The 24,681-nt window shown below is 37.7% G+C and overlaps 1 protein-coding gene across 1 annotated transcript; it reads right to left on the bottom strand.

The window, feature by feature from the left end:
* Window positions 1-402: 402 nt before the first annotated feature.
* On the bottom strand, window positions 403-2,248 carry LOC142533002 (F-box/FBD/LRR-repeat protein At5g56420-like). Its single transcript, XM_075639581.1, has 3 exons — window positions 1,163-2,248; window positions 916-1,050; window positions 403-813 (listed from the first exon to the last, which is right to left on the bottom strand). Exons 1-3 carry the CDS (start codon window positions 2,054-2,056, stop codon window positions 556-558), a joined length of 1,287 nt encoding a protein of 428 aa, XP_075495696.1. The 5' UTR covers window positions 2,057-2,248; the 3' UTR covers window positions 403-555.
* Between the last annotated feature and the right edge of the window lie 22,433 nt (window positions 2,249-24,681).

Here is a 24,681-nt window from a genome sequence, read left to right as displayed (position 1 = left end):
AAAGGGACGAGGAGTAGCGGAACTGGTCATTCGAACCAAAGGGGGCAGTCCATATTGGATGAGTCGGATAGCAACACAGATCAAAGCGGTAAGAAAAATTCTGGCTAGTAAATCAGACATGTGCATACTCTTAACAAGAAAACAAAACTTGAAATTATGACTTCAAATTATAGTTTATGTGATTCTCAACTTTATTTGAATCATTCCTAATTATCTTATTTTCACAAGTTGTTTATCATATTATAATAAATTAATTAAATTCCATGTAAATATCTATTGTAAAATATTAATATTATATAAACTAAATTATTTTAAAAAGATTACAATAAATTTAAAATTTATCATAACTTATATAAAAAAAAAAAAAAGGAAAATTAGATCAATTGACGTTGGCGCGTCGCAGGGTGTGCCATCGGTTGAACTAAAATCTCGTGTTTGACAACTTTGACTCGAGACGATGTTCTTAAAACAGATTCGAGTAACTTCACTCTGAGTTCTTAAAACAGTTTCGGGATTCAATACTCAAAATCAGTCATTCTTGCTAATTTACAGATGTCAAATGAAAGTAAGCCGACATTCATGAGCTCCCCGTGGAAGATAAGAAACCAGCTTAGAATGGAGGTCTTCACGACGACAACGAGACTTTGTATCTATCCTTACGATCTTCAAGACTTTAGCATGCATCATAATATAACTTACCATGTTCAACTCATGCTCTCCACCTGCAAATCCACTGATTGATACATATTTAAGGGATGATAATAGACACTCCGGTAAATTCTTAGGCTCCCTCCAACAATTTACTTCATTTACCTAAAAAAACCAATCACACCAACACCACGTAAGATTACAAAGAAAAACAAAGTGATTGAGAAACAAAAGAGAAGATCTTCTCAATAATTGGTATCAAGATACCTCTCGGATAGTAAGGAATTCTAGCTTATAAGCACTTTCAAGCAATTCTGACAACAAATACCAATCAGCTTCTAATTCCAGTTTGATCAAATTATGGAACCTTGTTGTTGCAAAGGAGAATGTCAGGTTCTGATGCTGAAAAGAGAGGTCATTGTATCGTGACACCATTGGATACATAAACATCAATAGTTTATGTGAAGGAATACAGTTGAAATAATAAATCTAATAATGAAAACAAAGCAAATACCTCCATCATGGTGCAACTTCTAAATGTTTGACTTTCGGCATTAGACAGCCTTTCAACAAGTTGAGACAAATTCCTCCAATGTCTGATGTTTGTTTCGGAATCGTGATCATAGGAAAGAAAACTTTTTGCTACAAACATGGAGGATAGCTTTTCGGATAGAATAGTGTGGGAATATTTATCTTTTATGTCAAGATATTGAACCGAGGGGATATCTAACACTACCTTGTGTTCATAATGGCGCTCTAACATATAACAATGAAACTTAGACCACAACACAGAGGATTTTAGAGTGGGTGAACTTACATAACAACAGCCCATGTTGTCACATAACTTTCTTTCAATGACCAAATCCTCAATAGCTAAACACCCAGAAACCAAGTTAGGAAGGGACTCACCATTCTCATAGCAATTATAGCGAAGATGGAGTTTCTTGAGTCTAGGCAAACATACATCACCGGGCTTGGCAGAGATTTTAAAATTTTGAAGAGTCAATTCAATCAGAGTGTTACACTTGAAACGACATTGAGTCAAAGTAACATCAGAGAAATCACAGAGACGAAGAACCTGAACATTGCGTGCAATGGCAGTGCTGATCCATGCATCAATTTGACATTGGCTAGCAACATCATCTGAGCGGATAATTAAACTATCTATTGACCCATTGTGAAGCGACAGAACATTGTCAACCATGTCCGAAAATGGTTGACAATTGTGATTAAACTTATAATATTCTAGGTCGTTGAAACGACGATCGCGGACATAGTTCCATAGGTACCTCCATCTTCTGGCTAAAACACTAGTTTTCGCAGAAAAATGGTTTGGGAGAAAAGAGAGAATATGGCATATAATTGGGTCTGGCAAGCTGCTGATTATATCCATGGAAGCCATTACCATTACCAAGGTCAGTTCAAATCCTAGCCCTCTCTTCTAAATCGTTTCACAACCACTTCAATTGATGAGAAATAGCTTCACGTTTGCCCTAAAATAATTTACCAGAAATTACGATATTTGAAGCTAGGGTTAGGGTTTTGGGCAAATATTAACACACAGGAACAAAATAAATTTACCACACGAACTGCATACCCCTGGAAATTGTATAAAAACCTAATTTCCTATGGAATTTAGTTCATAGCGGGAGTGTTTCGTTTTAATCCAGAAACCCACTGGGCCGAATTACCCAGCAACAAATTTAAATTCTTTTTTCGAACAAAAATTAGTTTTTCATATATTTATCAGTATATCATATATGTTTTTTAAAAAGTGAACATATATGTCTAAACTATAATTTATCAATATTATATGTTTATAATATATTGAAACTATAAAAATTCTTATTTAATCGAGTATGTTCAAAAAAAAATTCCTAATCTTTATCACTTCTTTAATATTTTATTTTAAAAATAATAAAAATTAAATAGGATCATAATTAATAATTTTTTTATGGAAACATAAATTTTTAGACGGTTCAAGAAAACAAAGAGGGTGGGAGAGTTAAGGTGAAAATTGTTGATAAAAAAATACTAATATAAAATTAAAAAATACTGATGTATAATCGATAATTGCTGACTATTCAGATGTCAAATCAAGAATTAAACCCAAATAGTCAAAAAATTAAAAGTTCTTTAAAAGTTTGATATTTTAAAAAATCTAATTAAACTATTTAATGTACTAAAAAAATCATTTTTCCTTAAATCTATAAAGTGGACAGACAAAAATTCTGTATAGGTGGTATTCAAATTAATTTTCAAAATAGAGATTTATCCCTCAATCTCGACGAAAATCAATACTTTATTTATTTCTTGAACTACAATATAGAATGAAATTAGTATACGAGATTTGCTTAAGCATTTTAAGCTTAGAATTATCACGACATATCGACTTCAGCATGTTTCAGAATGACAAAAACTTGCGTGAGATTGTCTTACGGGTCGTATTTGGTGAGACAGATATCTTATTTGGGTCATCCATGAAAAAATATTATTTTTTATGCTAAAAGTATTAATTTTTATTGTGAATATCGGTAAGGTAGACTCCGCCGACAAGTTGGCGAATTGATACATAATTAAGAGACGACAACAGACACCAGGCTCGGTAGAGATTTTACAATCTTGAATAGTCAATTCGACGGGAGTGCTACACTTGAAACAGCATCGGGGCAACCATTCAACCCATAGATCAGAGAGAGAAAGAACTTGAACATTGTGTGCAATGGCAGTGCTGATCCACGAATCTATTCGACGTTGGCTAGTGAAAATATCAGGATCTGCGAGGATAATTAAATTATGCATGGACCCCTTGTGCAGCAGCAGAACCCTGTCAACCATTTCACGAAAATTCATTTTGTTTTCGGTCCAGGATTCATAATATTTTTGTTCCTCAAAACGAAAATCGTGAATGCGTAAGTCCACAGGTACCTCCATCTTCTTTCTAGCTAGAACACTAGTTGTCGCCGAGAAATGAATCAGGAGAAAAAGAGAGAATGTGGCATAGAATTGGGTCTGACAAGCTGCTGATTATATTCATGGATGGCAATACCAAGACATCAAATCTTAGCTCTCTCCCTCTCTCTAAATCGTTTCACAACAGCTGCGATCGGGGAAAATTAGGTAAAAATATCAATGAGGGGCATTTGCAAATATGAGCTACAAACAAAAAAAAAAAAAAATTAAAGTCAAAGACTTCATTATTTTATTTTTTTGGTCAATAGAACTTAATTTAATTAACAGTTGATCTAAATATTAATTAATAAAGTTTTGAGTCCATTAAAAAAAACCCAACCAACTTTCTTCACGGTCACAACTTCCCACTTCTGATCTATTTCCCTTCTTCCTTACTTCTTTTCCATTCCATCAACAGCATTGACCATTTTCTCTCATTTTTCTCATTCTCAATTTTCCTTTCATTCTTAGCATTCTCAACCTTTTCATTTTCTTTTCTCCAAAGAAATAGAAATTAGAATCAAAGCTTAATGACATTTCATTCTCATATAATATGTTTTTCACAGGATCATTGGAAGATCAATATAAGGTATTTTATTTGGCCGTTTATGTTTTCATGTGTGTGGATTATCCTCTACTCAAGTAATTTGATTTGTCATTCAGTTTTGTTAGAATTATTTTGTCCGACAGATTCTCAAAATAATAAGAATATCAGTATATGATGTAAAATAGAAAATTGTGTTTTATCAGAATTAGGTGTTGTTCCAGATGTTACAACATCTGGGACAACATGCAACGAAAAATCGTATTTTGTAACACGAATTGACTTTAAATAAACAACTTAGATGAGATTAAATTTGCACAAGTATAAATACTTACTTGTGCGATGTCTTATGGCAAAAATATATCAATAGAAAAACAAATCGTTTACAAAAATCAATCATTAGTGATTCTCACTAAAATCAGTTTCCCGAACACGTTGAGAAAACAAATGCTTTCTAAAACAAATAACCAGAATAAACTAAAACAAGAAAGCAAAACGTGTTGCTAAAAAGTAGATCCACGAGAAGCAATCTTCGTCCAACTTCCTCACAGATGTTGTCCGCAGATGTTCGCAACATTCACAGCAACACTATATCACACTTTTCACAGCACGTCTCTTGAATAAGGTTTTCTCTGAATTCCTGAACGTGCACACGTGAGTGAATATTGACCGAGCAAGAAGAAGAAGAACTCAATGATGTCTTGATCTCTTATTTATAGATGTGGAGTTTCATTCCATAAGGTAACCTACTTCACAAGGAAAGATAAGAGTTTTGCTAGGAATAAACTCTTTTTAAACACTACTACCATATCTCATCAATTCATTATCACAAATATCATATCTCCGAATATATTTAAATGATTATCTCATTATCTAAGAAAGGCAAAATCATATTAAATATTTACTTAGTCAAGGCAACAAGGAAAGCACTGTTGTTAAGAAAATAATTTAAGTCAAAAAATATATCAATTAAACTCGGAAATAATATTTCCCTTCAATCTCCCCCTTTTTGCCTTTCTTGGACAAAATGAGATCAAACCCATTTATCCTGAATTAGCTCAAATTAAGTCCCCCTGAGTTAGAGAAATTTTCTCCCCCTGAATAAAATAAGGTTAGCACGAGTGTTGTTAGAAATGTTGGCAACACTTAAGACAACATCTACTCGATTCCATTAGCAGTTTACTATTCAAATACATCAGGCGCAGAAGCAACACATAAGCAGAAATATTAGCAAAACAGAAACAACACAAGAAAACTAAATTCTTAGGCAAACCAAAATTAAGATAACCTCTCAACCAAACCAACCAAAATAGACCACTTAATTTTCCGCATTTCCATCATCTTCCTCATTTCCATCAACATCATCATTGGTCCCTGACGGACCAGCTACGGTTTGATCATCTCCATCTCCCCCTTTTTGTCCTGGAAAGATCGCTACTTCCAAAAAGATCCGAAAATTTCGCGCGACAGCTTCATAGTAAGCAATGTCAGCCTTGGCCTGTTCAACCGTTTGCATAGCATGATCAATAGCAGCCTTGGCTTGCTCCACCTTCGTCATAGCATGAGCAATGTGTTCATTTACTTCGGAGACAGAGATCATGATGTAATCAGTGGACGGTGGATGAGCACGAGGGCTTCGCGGTGCAGTAGGGGCTGCAGAAGGATTACAAGGGGCAGACCAAGGAAGATCAACCTTCCTATTTCCCTTGAAGAATGTAGGAGCGATCTTGAATGGTTCACCAAGGTCAGATAAGTGTTCTCTGACATCTCTAACAAAACCTTGGGAGACAAGAAGCCCATAGATCAGACTGGGAAATGGGAGCTTCGAAGATCGCAGACCACCCGCAGCATATTGAAGCACTGTGTTGAACACCAGTTGTCCAAAATCAAACACTCCATCTTGCCCGATGGAATACAGAACCAGAGTTTGATGCCTGGTGACGGTGGTGGTGTTTGTAGAAGGAGTCCAGTTTCGGATGGCCAGTTTGTGAAGAACGGAATAAAATGATGTCAGATTTGCTGCTGAAACCTTCTGTGGATGGACCGGGAAGTGAGAAATAACGCCTCCAGTGAGGGTTGAGGTAGCCAATCAATGTTCAGGGGCAAGACCATCAATGTCCAATGGTGGGGTCTGGTAAAGCTGATTGATGACAGTAGGGGTGAACTCATAGATCCTGTTTCGGACAAATACTTTCCCATACTTGGCAGAGCGTTCATCATCAACGCTCAGGGACAGGTTGGCATAGAATTCTAACACAGGCAGTCGGGAAAACGGTGTTACCGCTGATACAGTGGGAAGAAGATGGCAGTGCTTTAGAAAGGCGAGCAAATTTTGTCTTTCGAAGACAGCCTCATCAATATTCTTTTCCTCCAAAAATAAGCGATGCACATACAGATTCCACTGATCAGAGGCTTGCACAGTGTAGAATTTGTTCGAGAAAGCAGTAGTGAGATCATACTCAGAACCATCTGTGTTGTCCACACTGTTGGCAACATCTTCCGCAACATCTTCATCAGCAGAGGACTATGCTGAAACATTATGGGCAGATGAGGCAGCCTCATCAAGTGAATCATCAGTATGGTGAGAGGGGTCACCACATTCAGTACTAGCAGAGAGGCTTGCCGAGGCGTCTTTGATCTCGTCATTTCTGGAAGCAGGTGGAGTAGTGCGAGGCGTGGGCCGAGCAAATTTCTTGTTTTTCTTCAGTGTGGCCATAAATTGGGCCAGGGAGACCTCATCTTCATCGGCTTTAGATGCAGTATGTGTTTCCTGTGGAGTGATGGGTACATTAGCAGAAGAAGAAACTGTGGTCTTACCAATAGTAGCAGTAACTACAGGGACGGGCCGTTTGAGAGGAACCAGCTCAAAATCCGCATCGTCGGAGTCATACCCCGAGGTGCTATTAGGATCAATCAGTGACGACCGAGTGGAAGGCTGGCCCTTGTAACGGAAACGCTTCCCAGGTGTAAGATCATGATTATATCTTGCCTGTCTTTTGGATCGTCTTCTAGGAAGAGAGGGTGGATTGAAAACGCTGATGATTGGTGGGTTATCAATATCCAGTGCATTTCCAGGCTCACCGGGGGCAATGACTTCCAGAAGTTCGGGCATTAGCACAGCAGGAATAATCTGCAAGTTTTGAACAGGAGTGTTGTTGCAGATGTTGCGGGAGGAGAGGGAACATCCTCTGTATGGCCCATTTCGCTTCGGATATCATGGGGATCAAAACCCTTTCCTGCCATTTCAGAGAGTGAATTAATTGAATTTAAGAGAGAATAGCACGATTTAAAAAAACGGAGAAAAATATCAGAGAACAGATGAGGCGGTGAACAGTGCTAGGGTTTTGAAGGAGTTTAAATGAAATGCCGATGATCGGAATTGTGAGATAAATGAGTATAAATTAAACAGTAATAATGCACAATCCTCACAACGGTAAAAAAATTTGTAACCATCCTAAGTCTAACGGTTAAAAAATGAAACACTGAAATTGAACCGTTAACCCATCCAGGTAATTACTGGGATGATTTGTGTACAATATATTTTCAAAATGTCCAGAAATAACCCCACATCACAATTCCCCCACTAGACATCAATGACCACATAAATTAGAGATTTTTCAAAGACTGGATTTTCACCGAATTTCTCTTTGTCGACATACGCATATCCATGTGGCATAGCAATATTCACGATGATATGTTTATGCATGACCTATTTATACCTAATAACAAAATGTAACAGAAATAGAAACATGAAACAAGTATAAGATATGTTTACAGATGAGGTGTTGTCACAAATGTTGGCAGCATCTTCTGACAACACGTCCAATTCCAGAAAACAATTTTGATTTTACTGCACACTTAGAGATTTATTATTTTTTCTGACCATAGAAGTGGTAGCTCCCACACTAGAAGAACGGTCTTCTTTTGGACTCCTTTAGGTAGCTTTTTCCATTTTCTTCTATTTGCCTTTCTGTATTGAATTCAGAAGAGGTAGCTCCCACACTAAAAACACAGTCTTCATTGGACTCTTTTAGGTAGCTTTTTCCATCTTTTCTTCTGATACAGAGCACATTCATGATTGATTTTGCTTTTTACTCAATCTTTTCAAGTCACTTTTCGTATGGGAGAATGTCATGGAGTACATGAACATTTTTCAACTACTTTATGATTTAATCATATTGTTAACCATATCCAAATGTGTCAATTAAGATAGAATAAGGAATTGTAAGTGTAACAGAAGATTAAGCAACATCATTCCAACACATCATATCACAGAATGCATGAAAATGCAGTATGTCTAAATCCTAGAAATGCACATGCATGTTAGATGTTTTCCGAGATGTTGTAACATCTGAGACAACATCTATGTATGATCAGACAGAACACATACTGAGAGATTTCCTAAGATTGGAGAACCTCTCAAAGTCTAATGCTTTTGTGAATATGTCAGCCAATTGGTTATTTGTATCAACAAATTCCATCCGAATCAATCATTTCTCTACTAAATCTCTAATAAAGTGGTGACGGATGTCAATGTGTTTAGTACTAGAGTGTTGCACCGGAGTTTTCGAAATGTTTATTGCACTAGAATTATCACAGTACACCACTAAGGGTTCACTCTTAAGACCATAATCTTCTATCATTTGGTTTATCCACAAGAGTTGAGTACAACCACTTCCCGCTGCCACATATTCGGATTCAGCAGTTGAAAGTGATACACAGTTCTGTTTTCTACTATGCCATGATATTAAGTTGTTTCCAAGGTAAAAGCAACCTCCAGAGGTGCTTTTTCTATAATCCAAATCCCTTGCCCAATCGGCGTCAGAAAACCATACTAGATTTGAGTTGGTGTCAAGAGTGTACCATAGTCCTAAGTCAATTGTTCCGGCTATGTATCGTAGGATACGTTTTGCGGCTTTTAAGTGGGAAATCTTAGGGCTAGATTGGTATCTAGCACACAAGCATACACTAAACATGATGTCAGGACGACTGGCTGTCAAATAAAGGAGACTTCCTATGATGCTGCGGTAAAGGGTGTTGTCAACATCTTCGACCACAACATCTTTGGATAATTTTTCATTTGAACTCATAGGTGTTTTCATGTGCTTGGTGTTTTCATTAGCAAATTTCTTTAATAGATTCTTAGCATACTTACTTTGACACAAGAAGATCTCATCATGCATTTGTTTGATTTGCATACCAAGAAAAAAGTGTAATTCACCAACCATGCTCATTTCAAATGTAGTAGACATGCTTTCAACAAAATCATTAGCATGCTTTTGGGATGAAGAGCCGAAAATGATATCATCAACATAGATTTGACAAATGAGGATCTCACCTTTGGATTTCTGAATAAAGAGTGTTTTATCTACCTCACCTCGTTTAAATCCAATGTCAAGTAGGTAGTCAATCAATCTGCCATACCAAGCACGTGGTGCTTGCTTCAAGCCATAGAGAGCCTTTTTCAACTTGTACACATGATTTAGATTGTGTGGATCTTCGAATCCTTTATGCTGTCTAACATGTACTTCCTCACTCAAGAAACCATTTAAAAAGGCACTTTTGACGTCCATTTGAAATAGTTTTATTTTCATGTAGCATGCAATGGCTAGCAAAAGTCGGATTGACTCAATGCGGGCAACAGGAGCAAAGGTCTCATCAAAATCAACCCCTTCAACCTATATGTACCCTTGAGCAACCAACCTTGCTTTATTTCGAATAATGTTTCCTGACTCATCAGTTTTATTTTTAAAAACCCACTTTGTTCCAATTATATTGCCATGGTCAGGAGGAGGAACTAAATCTCAAACATCATTTCGAACAAACTCTTCAAGTTCATCATGCATAGCATTGATCCAAAACTCATCTTTTAAAGCTTCGTCGACATTTTTAGGTTCAATTTGGGATACAAAACATGAAAATCTAACCTGTGAGTACATGGTACTCATGCACACTAGTCCAACCATTTTTCAGTAGTCAACTTTATCTTTCTTCCTGGTTTGGATATCCTCACGCATTCCTCCGATGATTTGAGATGATGGATGGTTCTTTTGGATTTTGCTTGGAATACACGGTTCATTATCTACTGCCTCATCATCGCTATGCTTTTCTTCAGATTCAGTGACCTCAGTGTCACGTGTTGTGCTAGATGTTGCAATATCTGGGGCAACATTTGCATTTTCCAGTGCAATTGGATTGTCCAGAAGGTCTTCAACGTCATCTTCAGCAGTTTTCTTTTTGAGATCTGCACAATCATCAAAAACAATATTAATGGATTCTATAATAGTCTTAGTTCTTAAATTAAACATGCGATAAGCTCGACTATTAGTGGCATATCCCAAAAACAAACACTTGTCACTCTTTGAATCAAACTTTACAAGTTGATCTCTGTCATTCAAAGTGTAACAAACACAACCAAAAACATGAAAATATTTAAGATTAGGCTTCTTTCCCATGATGATCTCATAAGATGTCATGGTTGAACCACTTCTTAAATAGACCCTATTCGAAATATGGCATGCTGTATTAAGGGCTTCTGCCCAAAAACGCTTCGAGATATTCTTTGAAGCCAGCATCACCCTTGCCATTTCTTGCAAAGTCCTGTTCTTACGTTCGGCAATGCCATTTTGTTGTGGGGTTTTTGGTGCTGAAAATTCATGTGAAATCCCCTTCTTGTCACAAAAGGATGAGAATAAAGAGTTTTCAAATTCCTTACCATGATAAGTTCTGATCCTTCTCACCTTTAAATTATGAAAGTTTGTGATTCTTCTGACCAATTGTTTAAATACATCAAAAGTGTCTGATTTCTCTCTAATGAAACTTATCCATGAATATCGTGAGAAATCATCAACACAAACAAAGGAATACTTCTTACCTCCGAGGCTTTTCACTTCCATATTACCCATAAGATCCATATGTAGTAATTCCAGACAGCATGTTGTCCCAGATGTTGGCAACACTGGGTGCGACACGCGAGTCTGTTTTCCTTTTTTACAGTCTCCGCACACATATGGTATTCCGGATGAAAGATTAGGCATACATCTTACTGCATCGTACTTACTCAAGTTCTTCAAGGTTTTGAAATTTGCATGTCCTAGTTTTTGATGCCAAAGGTCAAGTTCGGTAATTTGCACATGTTTGCATGAAAGTTCTTCACCTATTTGATAGCAATTATCCGAGAACCTTGTACCTGTCATAATGCACATGTTAGTTTCATCAAAGACTTCACAAGTATGTTTATCAAATTTAACAAGCAAATTATCATCACACAGTTGACTTATGCTTATCAAATTTGAATTTAATCCTTCAACATGAAGCACATTGTGGAGATTTGGTAGTCCTTCAACATTCAATGTACCCTTGCCCACAATCTTTCCTTTAGCTCCCCCTCCATAGGTCACTCTACCACAATTTTTTTCAACATAATCGATGAGATGTTCTCTTGAACCTGTCATATGGCGTGAGCTTCCACTATCAAAGTACCAATGACCTGCAGTGTTAGTTTTTAACGAAGTATAGACAACATTATAGTGAGTTTTTACCTTTGGTACCCAAATTTGTCTTACTGTAGGTCGATGATGGGAGGTGTTGCGGGTAATGTTGGACAACATTGGGAACAACATCCGACTTGACTTTTGATTCATGCGATCATTCCTGAGTTTAAAACAGTAGGGCATGATATGACCAGGCTTAATGCAGTAATGGCATACGTACCTTCGTTTTCTTTTCCTAGGAATGGGTGGTGCATGTTGTCCTTTTGGTGGAGAGCTTTTGGTTGAAGATGTAGTTTGTAAAGGAGTGAATGTTTTAGTTTTTCCTTTCACAAAAACAGTCGTCTTGGAAGATTCACCAATCTCGAACACACTGTCTTTGAAGCCTAGGCCTTTTTTGTCATCTCTTCCCATCAAAAGTATGGAGTCAAGCTTGGATGTGCTTGAGTTAAATTTGGACAAAGTTTCAGTTGCCTTTTGTAGTTCTTCTTTGGTTTTACCAAGTTCCAAATCCTTTTTGCTCAAATACCTCAAGTTTGGCAACTACGGCTTTTAGATCAACGTTCTCCTTCACAAGACTTGAGTTCAACTTGTTTCTTTTGGTCCAATCTTCAAACAACTCTTCATATAGCTTTTGCACACTCTCAAGAGTGATTTCTTCATCATCAGCTTCTGATTCATCATCTCCACTCAAATTTCCAGAAGTTGTGGATTTCAAACAAACTGAATTTTTGCAGATGTTGCGGCCAGGTGTGGCAACACCTAAAGGGTTCACCAGCAGTCCGTGATTTTCTGTCAATAATGCAGTCAGAGAGGTTTGATTTTCTTCATCAGTGGTTTTTTCCTCAGCATCGGATTCTTCATCGCTTAGAGACACATTGTAGCCTTTGTTTTTTCGCAACCTGTTAGCACATTCATTGACATAGTGTCCAAAGCCCTTGCACTCTCTACACTGCACCGAATCATACTTTTTTGAATTGTATTGTCCCTTGCCTTCATTCCTTGATTGAAATTGTTGCTTGGAATGGTACTTTTGTGACCTTTCAGGTGCAGGGAGGCTTTGAAATTTAGATGGTTGTGCATCCTTCTTCTTATCTCTGATTCTTTTCAAGTAAGCACCAAATTTTTTTGTGATAAATGAGATAGAATCCTCGCAGAGATCAGAATCATTGACTTCTTGAGATATTTGAAGGAGTTCATTGTAGGAGTCATTTGAAACTTTGAATGCGATTGTCTTCCCTTTATCCTTCTTCTGCATGTCCAGGTTCATCTCAAAAGTACGGAGTGAACTGATAAGATCTTCCAATGCCATCTGAGAAGTGTCCTTAGCCTCATCTATTGCGCAAATTTTTATGTTGAATCTTTCGGGCAGAGAACGGAGGACCTTGCTAACTAGACGCTCATTAGAGATAGAGTCTCCAATATTGAATGCCTCATTAGCAATTTCCCGTAGGCGACGATCGTAATCGAGTATGTTCTCAGATTCTTCCATCCTCATCATCTCGAATTTGGAAGTGAGCATCCTCAATCTGGTTCGTCGCACACTCTCAGAACCTTCACAGTGTCTTTGGAGAGTATCCCATGCACTTTTAGCAGATGTACAGTTTGTGATTAAACTGAACATGTTCATGTCAACCGATATAAATATTGCATTCAAGGCCTTTGAGTTGTAGTTGGAATTTTGCACTTCATCAGTAGTCCAGTCAGTTTCAGGCTTTGGCAATTTGTCACTCTCTTGATCTAACGTGACTGGTGGAGTCCATCCATTGATGACGCGCTGCCATGCCCGTTCATCTATAGATTTTATGTAGTATCTTATTTTGACTTTCCATAGGCTGTAATTGGTACCATCTAGGACTGGTGGTCGAAGTGCTGAACTTGCAAATGAAGTGTCCATTTGATTTATTCATTGTCAAACAAAACAAAAACCAGAATCAGCACTTAGTATATCAAGAGTAGACTCTGATACTGTAAGGCTTGAGATTTATCAGTCTTCATTGATATGATATTCGGAAGATATGAGTATGCATGACATGTAATGAGAAGCACTAAATGAGATTATGAAATGGTGCATGAAATAAAGACCGCAACCGCGGTTGAGCTCATGAATTGTGGAAGAATTACAGTAGCATGAGCGCACCCGCGCTACGAACAAGACCGCACCCGCGGTTGATGGACAGAGAGTTGGAGATTAATTACAGAAGTGACACCGCACCCGCGGTGAAGAAGTACCGCACCCGCGGTGCATGGCCAGTAGGGTATGAAAGTGCTACTGGAGATTGAGCGCACCCGCGGTGCTAGAAAGACCGCACCCGCGGTGTTGTACCAGTAGGGTCAGCGCGCCCGCGTTAAAAGACAGAGCGCACCCGCGGTCCAAGCTTCGGGGAAAGTTGATGCATATCAATACATGGAGCGCACCCGCGGCGCAAAAGTGAGCGCACCCGCGGTGCGACGTGCAGTATGAAGATTAAGCCACTTGCCTCCTACCTAAGGAACGTGTATATATGTATATACCTACATGAAATTCAAGGGAATGAAGGAAAGAGCCGAGGGAAGTGCAAGAAAGAATTGAAATATTCTTACGCCGTTTGTGAGGAATCCGTCCGTTTGTTTTTGAATCCGACTTCAGTACTGTGTTCCTATCGACGCAGGCTACAACTGGACGTAAGTTTCGTTACGTTTAGACATGATTTGAAGTTATGATGTTGTCAGAATTGAATATGAATCAGATATGATGTTTCTGCTACAGTAGACATTGTATAACTGAAGTCAGATTAAAGAATAGACTGTTTATGAAATTGTTATGAATTTCAGAGTTGATTTAGTTGAGATTCTATATCAGAGTTGTGTTATTATTCAGATTTTGAGTTGTACTGATACTGGTTATGAATTCTGGTATTATATATGTGATGTTGGGATAGACGGGGTTATCGTGACTGTATTGTTATGCCGTCGAAAAATCAGTAGATTGATATTGATCAGATTCAGTAATGATTTCGATTGTATCGTGATATCATTGATATGAATTAGATTGTACCTTATTCAGATATGGATCAGATTATATACCGATTTGAGTATTGATCAGAACAGGTCTTGAATTGAGTTATATACTGATATGGTATTTATATGATTGTCCTTATTAGATTTGGATATGGACAGATTGGAATACAAGACTTCGTCGTCATCAGACCGAGAAGAGAAAGGTATAAATCGATGTCAATTGGGAGATCGACTTGAGTTAGATTTAACTCGAGTTTCCCTAAACCACATACTTGTATGGTATTAATTTTATACCTTTGTATTTTAATGAGTATGTTTATTCTATTAAATTAGAAGTAGAAAGCAGAGAGCTATTAAGTAAGAGTCACTGACAGAGGGGTTAGATTTTGACAGACTTGTCACTGACCCATTGCACATTGTCAGAATAGGCTTAGTCTTGGTAGATACGCCAAGGCACTGGACGTTTGGTGTATCGATGTGCTTAAGATACAGATATTGTTCTTATTGTAGATTATTCGATACAGCTAGACCAAAGTCCAGAAATAAGAACGTACCGCCACTGCGACTGGTAGTAGTAGGTGGGAGACTTGTTACGTTCTTATTCACCGGGATCCCTAGATTAGAATGAGAGATGAGTCGAGTCTTCGATATTGAGACTAGAATTTGATTTACAGATCCGTATTGATTTATGTTTCGTAGATTACGATTCATGTTTTAATTATAGACTGGTATTGATACATGTTGTTTGATTATGCTACATGTGATAAGATATAATTCATGCTTTTATGTTAATTCAGTTAACTGCATGTATACATTATTTATACTGGGATTTATTCTCACCGGAGTATCCGGCTGTTGTCTTGTTTGTATGTGTGCATGACAACAGGTGGGACAAGATCGGGGTCAAGAAGACGATGAGAGATCGAGATTAGAGTGGTGATTCCGGACTTGGATGTAGACTTGGTTTAATACTTGAAATTTAGTAGTTCAACCTTAGACTAGTCTGAACTAGAAGCATGTTGTACAAGATTTGTATTATTATACTGGTTTGTATAATAGATTGATTCCATTACCTTCCGCATTTTAAAAAAAAAATTTAGACCCTGTTTATCTTAATTGATAATTAAATCCCAAAGATGATTAAGAAGATGATTAGCGTCCGGGTCCCCACAACTGGTGGTATCAGAGCGATAGATCCTTTAGACGAAGATAGAAGAGAATGAGCGGGGTAGATTGAGTTTTTCTTTCCTTGCATGTGATTGCTAGCATGAGATTTATTTTAATGTTGACTTACATTGTGTGTGCTAGCATGACATTATGCTTTACTGCTTTAAAATACATGTTATCTAATTATCTGATTTGAATTGGTAATATGTATTATTGAGTATGAATCAGATTTGATTCTTGATCAGCAGTAAGATGATCAGAGAAAGATTGGAACAGATTTGTAGTATTTGAGTACTAACGTTTTGATAAGCAGATATACCTCCACAGAGAATTCCAGAAAGGGGTAGTACTTCGACTGAACAGATAGATATATCAGAAACTCAGATGGAAATACAGTTGGAAGAATTTCAGTTATTTCAGCCGCCGATTCTGAGTGGTGTCGAGACGTCTGAAGATTGTGAGAACTAGAACAGGGAGGTACAGTGATTTCGTGGGAAATATTCAGAACTGAATTTTATCGAATATTTTTCTCAGTTTCGTACCGGGAGGACAAGAAAGCAGAGTTTGAGAATTTGAGACAAGGTCAACTAAATATTGAAGGATATGTTGCTAAATTCTCTACTCTACTGCGTTTTGCTCCTCATGTAATTGGGAATGATGAAGCTGTAGCGGCTGAACTCGGAGATAGTTGCATTGATGAATATGCGACCTTATCATTTTGCTGATGCCTTGAGTAAAGCGAAGAGAGCGGAGGCGAATCTGATTAGACAACTAAAAAGGGTGTGTGCGATGCAACCCCAGACACAGCAATCCCCTCTCCGATTTGATCGCGGCAGTACGAGTGGAAAGCAAGATTTGCTGAAAGCTCGAAAGAAGCCATTCAAAAAGTTAGGGAGCGGACTGAGTGGTTCGTCTAGCTCCAGTGGTTCCAGCCTGAGTTATACTGGAGTATATTGCAGAACTTGCGGAGGGAGACATCCCACCGAGCAATGCCAGGGAGTGACTGGTAGTTGCCATATTTGTAGACAGCCGGGACACATTGCTAGAGTTTGTCCTCAGAGAAGTTCCCGAAGATTTTAGGGAGCAGAAGACCGAAGAACAGACCCAGGGCACACTTGATGATATAGTGATATGTACTGTTCTTTTATGACGATATTGCATATATATTGATATATATACTAATGCATTCCATATGATTATCTTTGACTGAATGACATTGAGATATGCCCTATCTGTTGGGTTTGGTTGTACTGTAGTATTTATTCTTTATCTTTTGGGGGAAATGTTGACATCAGATATTTCTGTGAAATATTGTATACTACAGTAAGATGAGAATAAGATTGAGTTAGATTATGATGTACTTGTGTTTTCTAAGTTGACTGCATTATTGATATTAATATGCTGAACAAGTACAGAACTATTAAAGATTCCTTTCAGGAGAGTATAAGATTCAGACCAGATATGGCTGATGAGTAAAGATTTCACGGTAAGGATTCTAGATTTAAAATTCCTTTGATATTTGTATTGTCTGTGACTCGATTATTACAGAAAGGAGCAGAGGGCATCCTTATGTATTCAGTAGACATACTGAAAGCGAGTCTAGCATTGGCAGATTTGCCAATGATGTACGAGTTGGCTGATGTTTGCCCAGATAAGATTTCAGATTTGCTTTATATCAGAAAGATAGATTTCAGAATTGAATTGAGATCAGGTACTGTTTGTGTTTTAGAATTCAGTACAGAATGATATTGAATGTCCAGAATGACACTGAATGAATTGAAAGAATTAAAAGATCGGTAGAAGAGTACCAACCAGGAGTTACATCTGATTTAATGTTTCTCTTTGGCATATTTCAGTATGTTCAAAGATATTCTGATGATTTCATGCTTGTTGTATCTATGATAGCTTGATATACTTACAGCATCTGATTGACTGAATCGAATATCTGAAGATTGTATTGAATACTCTGAGAACTGTGAATATTGTATACAAATATTATTCAGATATGAATCCTGCTGGAAACAGATTGTATTCAGAATATGCGATATCTGAAGTTAGCATACCGATTGATTTTGACACAGTTGAGATCATGATCAGTAGCTAAGAATGATACCGATATTAGAGAGATCAGAAATATCAGAAATATCAGAAATTTCAGAAATGTCAGAATTGTCAGAAATTTATTTTTGGTCTGAGTTGGCAGATTATCTTATACGATTGTTATTTTGTGTCTGCCTGAGTATTGTTATATTTCTACAGCCGTATTTGATACAGATCAATGTGAACCGTTGAGATTATATCAGTTCAATCCGAATCAGAGTTGAATTCGAGAATTTCAGTAGATCAGAAATATAATCAGAATGTTCAGAGCTTAATTTCAATAATCAGAACAGAGCATCGATCAGAGTGACAGATAGTGATTTTACGGTATGAGAATGATTATCTTGTGATGTCAAATGTTTCAGAATAGTACAACAGAATTTGATATCGACAATCAGAACCGAATACCAGGTAGGTATTTTTTCTTTAATTTATATTATTAACTGATTGTTTATACCAAATAGTTCGAATTGGAAATGACAGATAGGGTTAGAAGCGCACAGAAATGGATTCAGTAGTCGTTCAGGTAACAGAAAGTAGATGATAATTCGAACATATAGTTTTGATATAGACAGATTAAATCAGTTATGGCAGAATTTATGCTGAAATGTTGGCAGAATTGTACTGAAATGTCTGAACCGTCAATAAATGAAGATAGAAAGATAGAAATCAGAAGAGTTATTACAGAATTGGTATATTTCTAACTAGACATGGGGAGTATATTTCGATGAATTTCGTAATAAGACCACTGCAATACTTTCCAGATTGTGATGTAATATGATTTTGATTAACAGATTGTCCAATCTATATCTATTAGTTTGTACCAGATAACGTACAAACATGACCAAATGACACAGATCGATGTCAAAGAAATGGTCAGACTGATCAGAATGTAGAACTAGACTATATCAGATTATGATTTTGATTGAGTTTGTAATTGTGGCAGAACGTACCATGAACTCATTCATATATTATCCACCGACTGACAGATAGCCAGAGCGTACTATCCAGATATTAGAAGATAATTATGGAGTTGTAGTGCTGGATGCTAGCACTAGTTAATATGACATATTGTCATCCTATGAATTATAGTATGATAATAGCCATCAAGAGAGTAATGAGATAGTTGCAGATAATATATTGTACAGTGAGTACCACAGATTTCTTTCATAGAGATGATATCTTTGAAATATATGAACTTTAATCTAAATTGATCAGAGATATAACAAAGAAAATGTAGCTAATTCAGAAGAGAATAAAGATAGCTCAGACCAGACAGACTTAATAAACCAACGTCGGATGATGACGATTGGTATTTGGGGCCGAAGATTTAGTATATCCTTGACTGGGATAAACAGAGTTGATAACAACTAATGATATTAATTTGGTATGAGCTGTTGATTGGTATATACGGATATTGTATAGCCAGTATTTTGCGATTGATTCGATTAAAATGATTTCGAGTGGTATTATGATTTTATGCTTCTTGAATGACTACTCCGGTCTGGAATCAGAGATCCGTGAAAGGAAGAAAATTTAGAACGAAAAATATTCTACTGTTGCATATACAGTAAAGTCGACGGAGCATTAGAAATATTCCTTGAAAGACAGAATCTGATATGAGATTAAGATTTCAGAATGGATTCATTGACATGAGTTTTGATTTAAACTCTGTATACATTCCTTCTGATATGTCTGAATTGATTACTTGCGAGTTCGAGGACGAACTCAGATCTAAGAGGGGGAGAAATGTAAGGCTTGAGATTTATCAGTCTTCATTGATGTGATATTCGGAAGATATGAGTATGCATGACATGTAATGAGAAGCACAAAATGAGATTATGAAGTTGTGAAGGCCCTCGAACTACTTGCTTGAAAATTTGCGGAAAATTAAAAATTTTCTTTTTAAAAGAACTTAAATGGCCTCATTCATAAAATCACTGGGGAATCAAGTTCAATGTTTAAAATAATAGCAGCGGAAGAAAATAAAGTTTTGCCAACAATAACAATTTAAAAATTATCCAACGACTGATAAAAATTGTTTGCGGAATAACAACTGCTGCACTGAGGTCCTCGGGTGCCACTACTGCCGACCCAAGCTGGCTCACTGGTCCCCGCCCTCGGCCCTGGCCTCATCAGTACCTACAACAATCAAGTCTAGTGAGCCTAAAGACTCAGCATGCATAAATCGCATCTAACGAGTAAAAATCTGAATTTAAAATATGCATGGGATAAAATATCCTGTCCTGAGGCATACTGAAAATAATCTGTACTGAGCAATTATAATACGTGCATAACTGAACTGGAAATCACTGTAAAAATATTTGCTCCTTGGAGCCTGTACTGAAATAACTGATAAAATTTTCTGTTGAGATTATGTTTTACGCCTGTGGCCACTGCACTAAGCTGAACTGATCGGTAACTGGCTACCGGGGAGGCTGAAACTGAACTGAGCTGGCCGGTCACTGGCGACCGGGTGGTACCATACTGAACTGATCGGTCACTGGCGACCGTATAAAATAACACTCCCACATAGTGAATGAACCACAAGCCATATCGCATAAATCTCAAAAATAATCATTTTTTATTTAATGCACGTAAAATAATTAACTGGCGTAATGAAAATTCCTGTAATTTTACCAACTGGATTGGATTGGATCGTTCCCAGGCTCGCTGCAACCTAACTGTGCCATGAAAAATATGCAATAGCTTAAACTTGACCAACTACGCAATTTACGTTCAAAAGATGCGACTATGACGCCTAATGACTTCGCATTTAATCATGACTCCGAGCCAACTTGAACCGACACTGAACCGACGTATAGTCATGATTAAAATACGCTGAAAAATCATAAAATAATGTTCCTAAAATGATAGGGTCGAAATCTAGGTGAAATGGAGGCCAAAACACGAAACGCTCTTTCGAGAGTCAATTTGGCACATTGCACCGTAAATTCTCGTACGACCTCAAAAATGATCCAAATGACAAACGGTCAAAAACATGACCTTCCTAACTCAATGAGGCACTGTCCAGTCCAAGTCCATGGGCTAAAACCCAACCAAGAACTCGAACGAGCCTCTGAACCGACACAGCAACTTGCTGAAATTTCCAGCAGCTGCGCAACTACAAGACTTGGGTTGGTTTCGAGGCTATCGGCCATTAGGGAAGTGAACCACCGACCAGAGACTCTTACCAACATCCCAAGGAATGATTTGAACCATGGCTAAGGGCCATAGGCCAGCCACAATCCGCATCACACCAAATCTTAACCGAAGGGTCCAACCGAGAGCAACGTGCATGCGTGTGTAGTGTTTATGCTATGATCGATGTCTTGCGTCGTTCCAGTGGCCATTTGATTGACCATGGCACGATCTAGACATCTAGGAGCATGATATGAACCGTGGCTAAGGGCCATAGGCCAACCAAGATCCACACCAAGCCAACCAACTCGAAGTACATGTGCTGTCAAAACCGAAGGGCCGAGAGGGGAGGGGGCTGTTGTGACGTTTTGATTAAAAACCGATGAACCATGGACCAAGCCACCAAAAGGGCAACTTAGTCACGTCTTAGACATGCTAGGGAAGTGATCCAACCATGGCTATAGGCCCTTGGGGCAGCCAAGATCAGATCCAACCCCTTGACAAGAAACTGAATTTTCGAACCACATTTTTTTCTGCACCTAAGGGACTTGCTGTCATTCTGAATTTCCAGCAAGCATGGGGCTGGTTTGAATGGACGAACATGGTCCTAATGCATCCTACTACATGTATACAAGCCGCCTTGGGAGCCTGGAATCGAACCAATCACCTGAAACCACAAAACTCAGAAAAACGTGAAGCTTGTCATGAAAGGGCCGAAATTCTGCATGTGTGTTCCCAAAATATTTTGACATGTATCTCGGTTTTTGCTTGCTAAAACATGATCATGTACTGAAAAATAAATGATAATATGACTTGATTGAGGTTTGAAAGAAATCTAGACATGCCTGGTTTCGTTTTGAAAGAAAACGAACGAAACAACGACGACGCGGCACGGAGGAGGTGGAGCGCTTCTCTTGCTCTTTCTAGTTCTCGATTTTTCTTGCCTTCCCTCTAGCTAAGACTCAAGATTTTTCTACACTGAAAATGGATCTGAATGGTGAGGTATTTCGGTGGAGAGGGAGAGGGATTGAGTGGTTATGAAGGTGAGGAGAAGGGTGCACAATATAAGGATCATATCAAGACCAAGTCCACTCCCCTTTTGAATTTGAATTTTGAATTGATATCAAATGAGTTGGTGGATGCTTCTAGGAGGTGGTGGCCGAAATTTAGCTTGATTCTAGACTAGGATATGTCCATTTATTTAATTAAATTGTGCTCCCAAAAATCCTAGAATTATCCTACTAATTACATGCAAAGAATTGGTCAAAGTTGGTGAGTTGGAAAATGAATCTTCTAGCACTAAGGGTGGCCGAAAAATGCATGATAAAATAAAGGGAAATGTTGATTATCTAGTCAACTAATAATCCTTGAAAGCCTTACTAATCCTTTAAATAATTTAGTGAGCTAACCCCTTAATTTAATAACTTAAATGAGTTCATTTCTTAATCACCTCAAATAATTAAATTAAATCTTCAAACCTTCCTTTCTAACTTAAATGAACTTAGTTACTAGCTAAATTAACTTCTGGAAATATTTCTCAAATCTTAAATTCTATCTCAAAACTCTAACTCCGGTCCGGCCTCACTGAAAATACTGAAATGCTAAAAATCATACTACTGAACTAAAATAATAAATAATTAACTTCAAATAAATGCATTTAAAATAATCATGCAATGAAGTCAATTAAATTTAAAAAAATCTAGAATTATGCATGGCTTATACGTCTACTGATTTACGGGTTCTACAGAAGTGGTGCATGAAATATACACTGCACCCGCGGTAAGGAAAGGACCGCACCCGCGGTAAGGAAAGAACCGCACCCGCGGTTGAACTCATAAATTGTGGAAGAATTACAGTAGCATGAGCGCACCCGCGCTACGAACAAGACCGCACCCGCGGTTGATGGACAGAGAGTTGGAGATTAATTACAGAAGTGACACCGCACCCGCGGTGCATGGCCAGTAGGGTATGAAAGTGCTACTGGAGATTGAGCGCACCCGCGGTGCTAGAAAGACCGCACCCGCGGTGTTGTACCAGTAGGGTCAGCGCGCCCGCGTTAAAAGACAAAGCGCACCCGCGGTCCAAGCTTCGGGGAAAGTTGATGCATATCAATACATGGAGCGCACCCGCGGCGCAAAAGTGAGCGCACCCGCGGTGCGACGTGCAGTATGAAGATTAAGCCACTTGCCTCCTACCTAAGGAACGTGTATATATATATATACCTACATGAAATTCAAGGGAATGAAGGAAAGAGCCGAGGGAAGTGCAAGAAAGAATTGAAATATTCTTACGCCGTTTGTGAGGAATCCGTCCGTTTGTTTTTGAATCCGACTTCAGTACTGTGTTCCTATCGACGCAGGCTACAACTGGACGTAAGTTTCGTTACGTTTAGACATGATTTGAAGTTATGATGTTGTCAGAATTGAATATGAATCAGATATGATGTTTCTGCTACAGTAGACATTGTATAACTGAAGTCAGATTAAAGAATAGACTGTTTATGAAATTGTTATGAATTTCAGAGTTGATTTAGTTGAGATTCTATATCAGAGTTGTGTTATTATTCAGATTTTGAGTTGTACTGATACTGGTTATGAATTCTTGTATTATATATGTGATGTTGGGATAGACGGGGTTATCGTGACTGTATTGTTATGCCGTCGAAAAATCAGTAGATTGATATTGATCAGATTTAGTAATGATTTCGATTGTATCGTGATATCATTGATATGAATTAGATTGTACCTTATTCAGATATGGATCAGATTATATACCGATTTGAGTATTGATCAGAACAGATCTTGAATTGAGTTATATACTGATATGGTATTTATATGATTGTCCTTATTAGATTTGGATATGGACAGATTGGAATACAAGACTTCGTCGTCATCAGACCGAGAAGAGAAAGGTATAAATCGATGTCAATTGGGAGATCGACTTGAGTTAGATTTAACTCGAGTTTCCCTAAACCACATACTTGTATGGTATTGTTTTTATACCTTTGTATTTTAATGAGTATGTTTATTCTATTAAATTAGAAGTAGAAAGCAGAGAGCTATTAAGTAAGAGTCACTGACAGAGGGGTTAGATTTTGACAGACTTGTCACTGACCCATTGCACATTGTCAGAATAGGCTTAGTCTTGGTAGATACGCCAAGGCACTGGACGTTTGGTGTATCGATGTGCTTAAGATACATATATTGTTCTTATTGTAGATTATTCGATACAGCTAGACCAAAGTCCAGAAATAAGAACGTACCGCCACTGCAACTGGTAGTAGTAGGTGGGAGACTTGTTACGTTCTTTTTCACCGGGATCCCTAGATTAGAATGAGAGATGAGTCGAGTCTTCGATATTGAGACTAGAATTTGATTTACAGATCCGTATTGATTTATGTTTCGTAGATTACGATTCATGTTTTAATTACAGACTGGTATTGATACATGTTGTTTGATTATGCTACATGTGATAAGATATAATTCATGCTTTTATGTTAATTCAGTTAACTGCATGTATACATTATTTATACTGGGATTTATTCTCACCGGAGTATCCGGCTGTTGTCTTGTTTGTATGTGTGCATGACAACAGGTGGGACAAGATCGGGGTCAAGAAGACGATGAGAGATCGAGATTA

This window comes from Primulina tabacum, chromosome 18 (genome assembly GCF_025594145.1).
Source record: "Primulina tabacum isolate GXHZ01 chromosome 18, ASM2559414v2, whole genome shotgun sequence".
NCBI classification, from domain to species: domain Eukaryota; kingdom Viridiplantae; phylum Streptophyta; class Magnoliopsida; order Lamiales; family Gesneriaceae; genus Primulina; species Primulina tabacum.
This window is presented reverse-complemented; position numbering and strand designations above follow the sequence as displayed.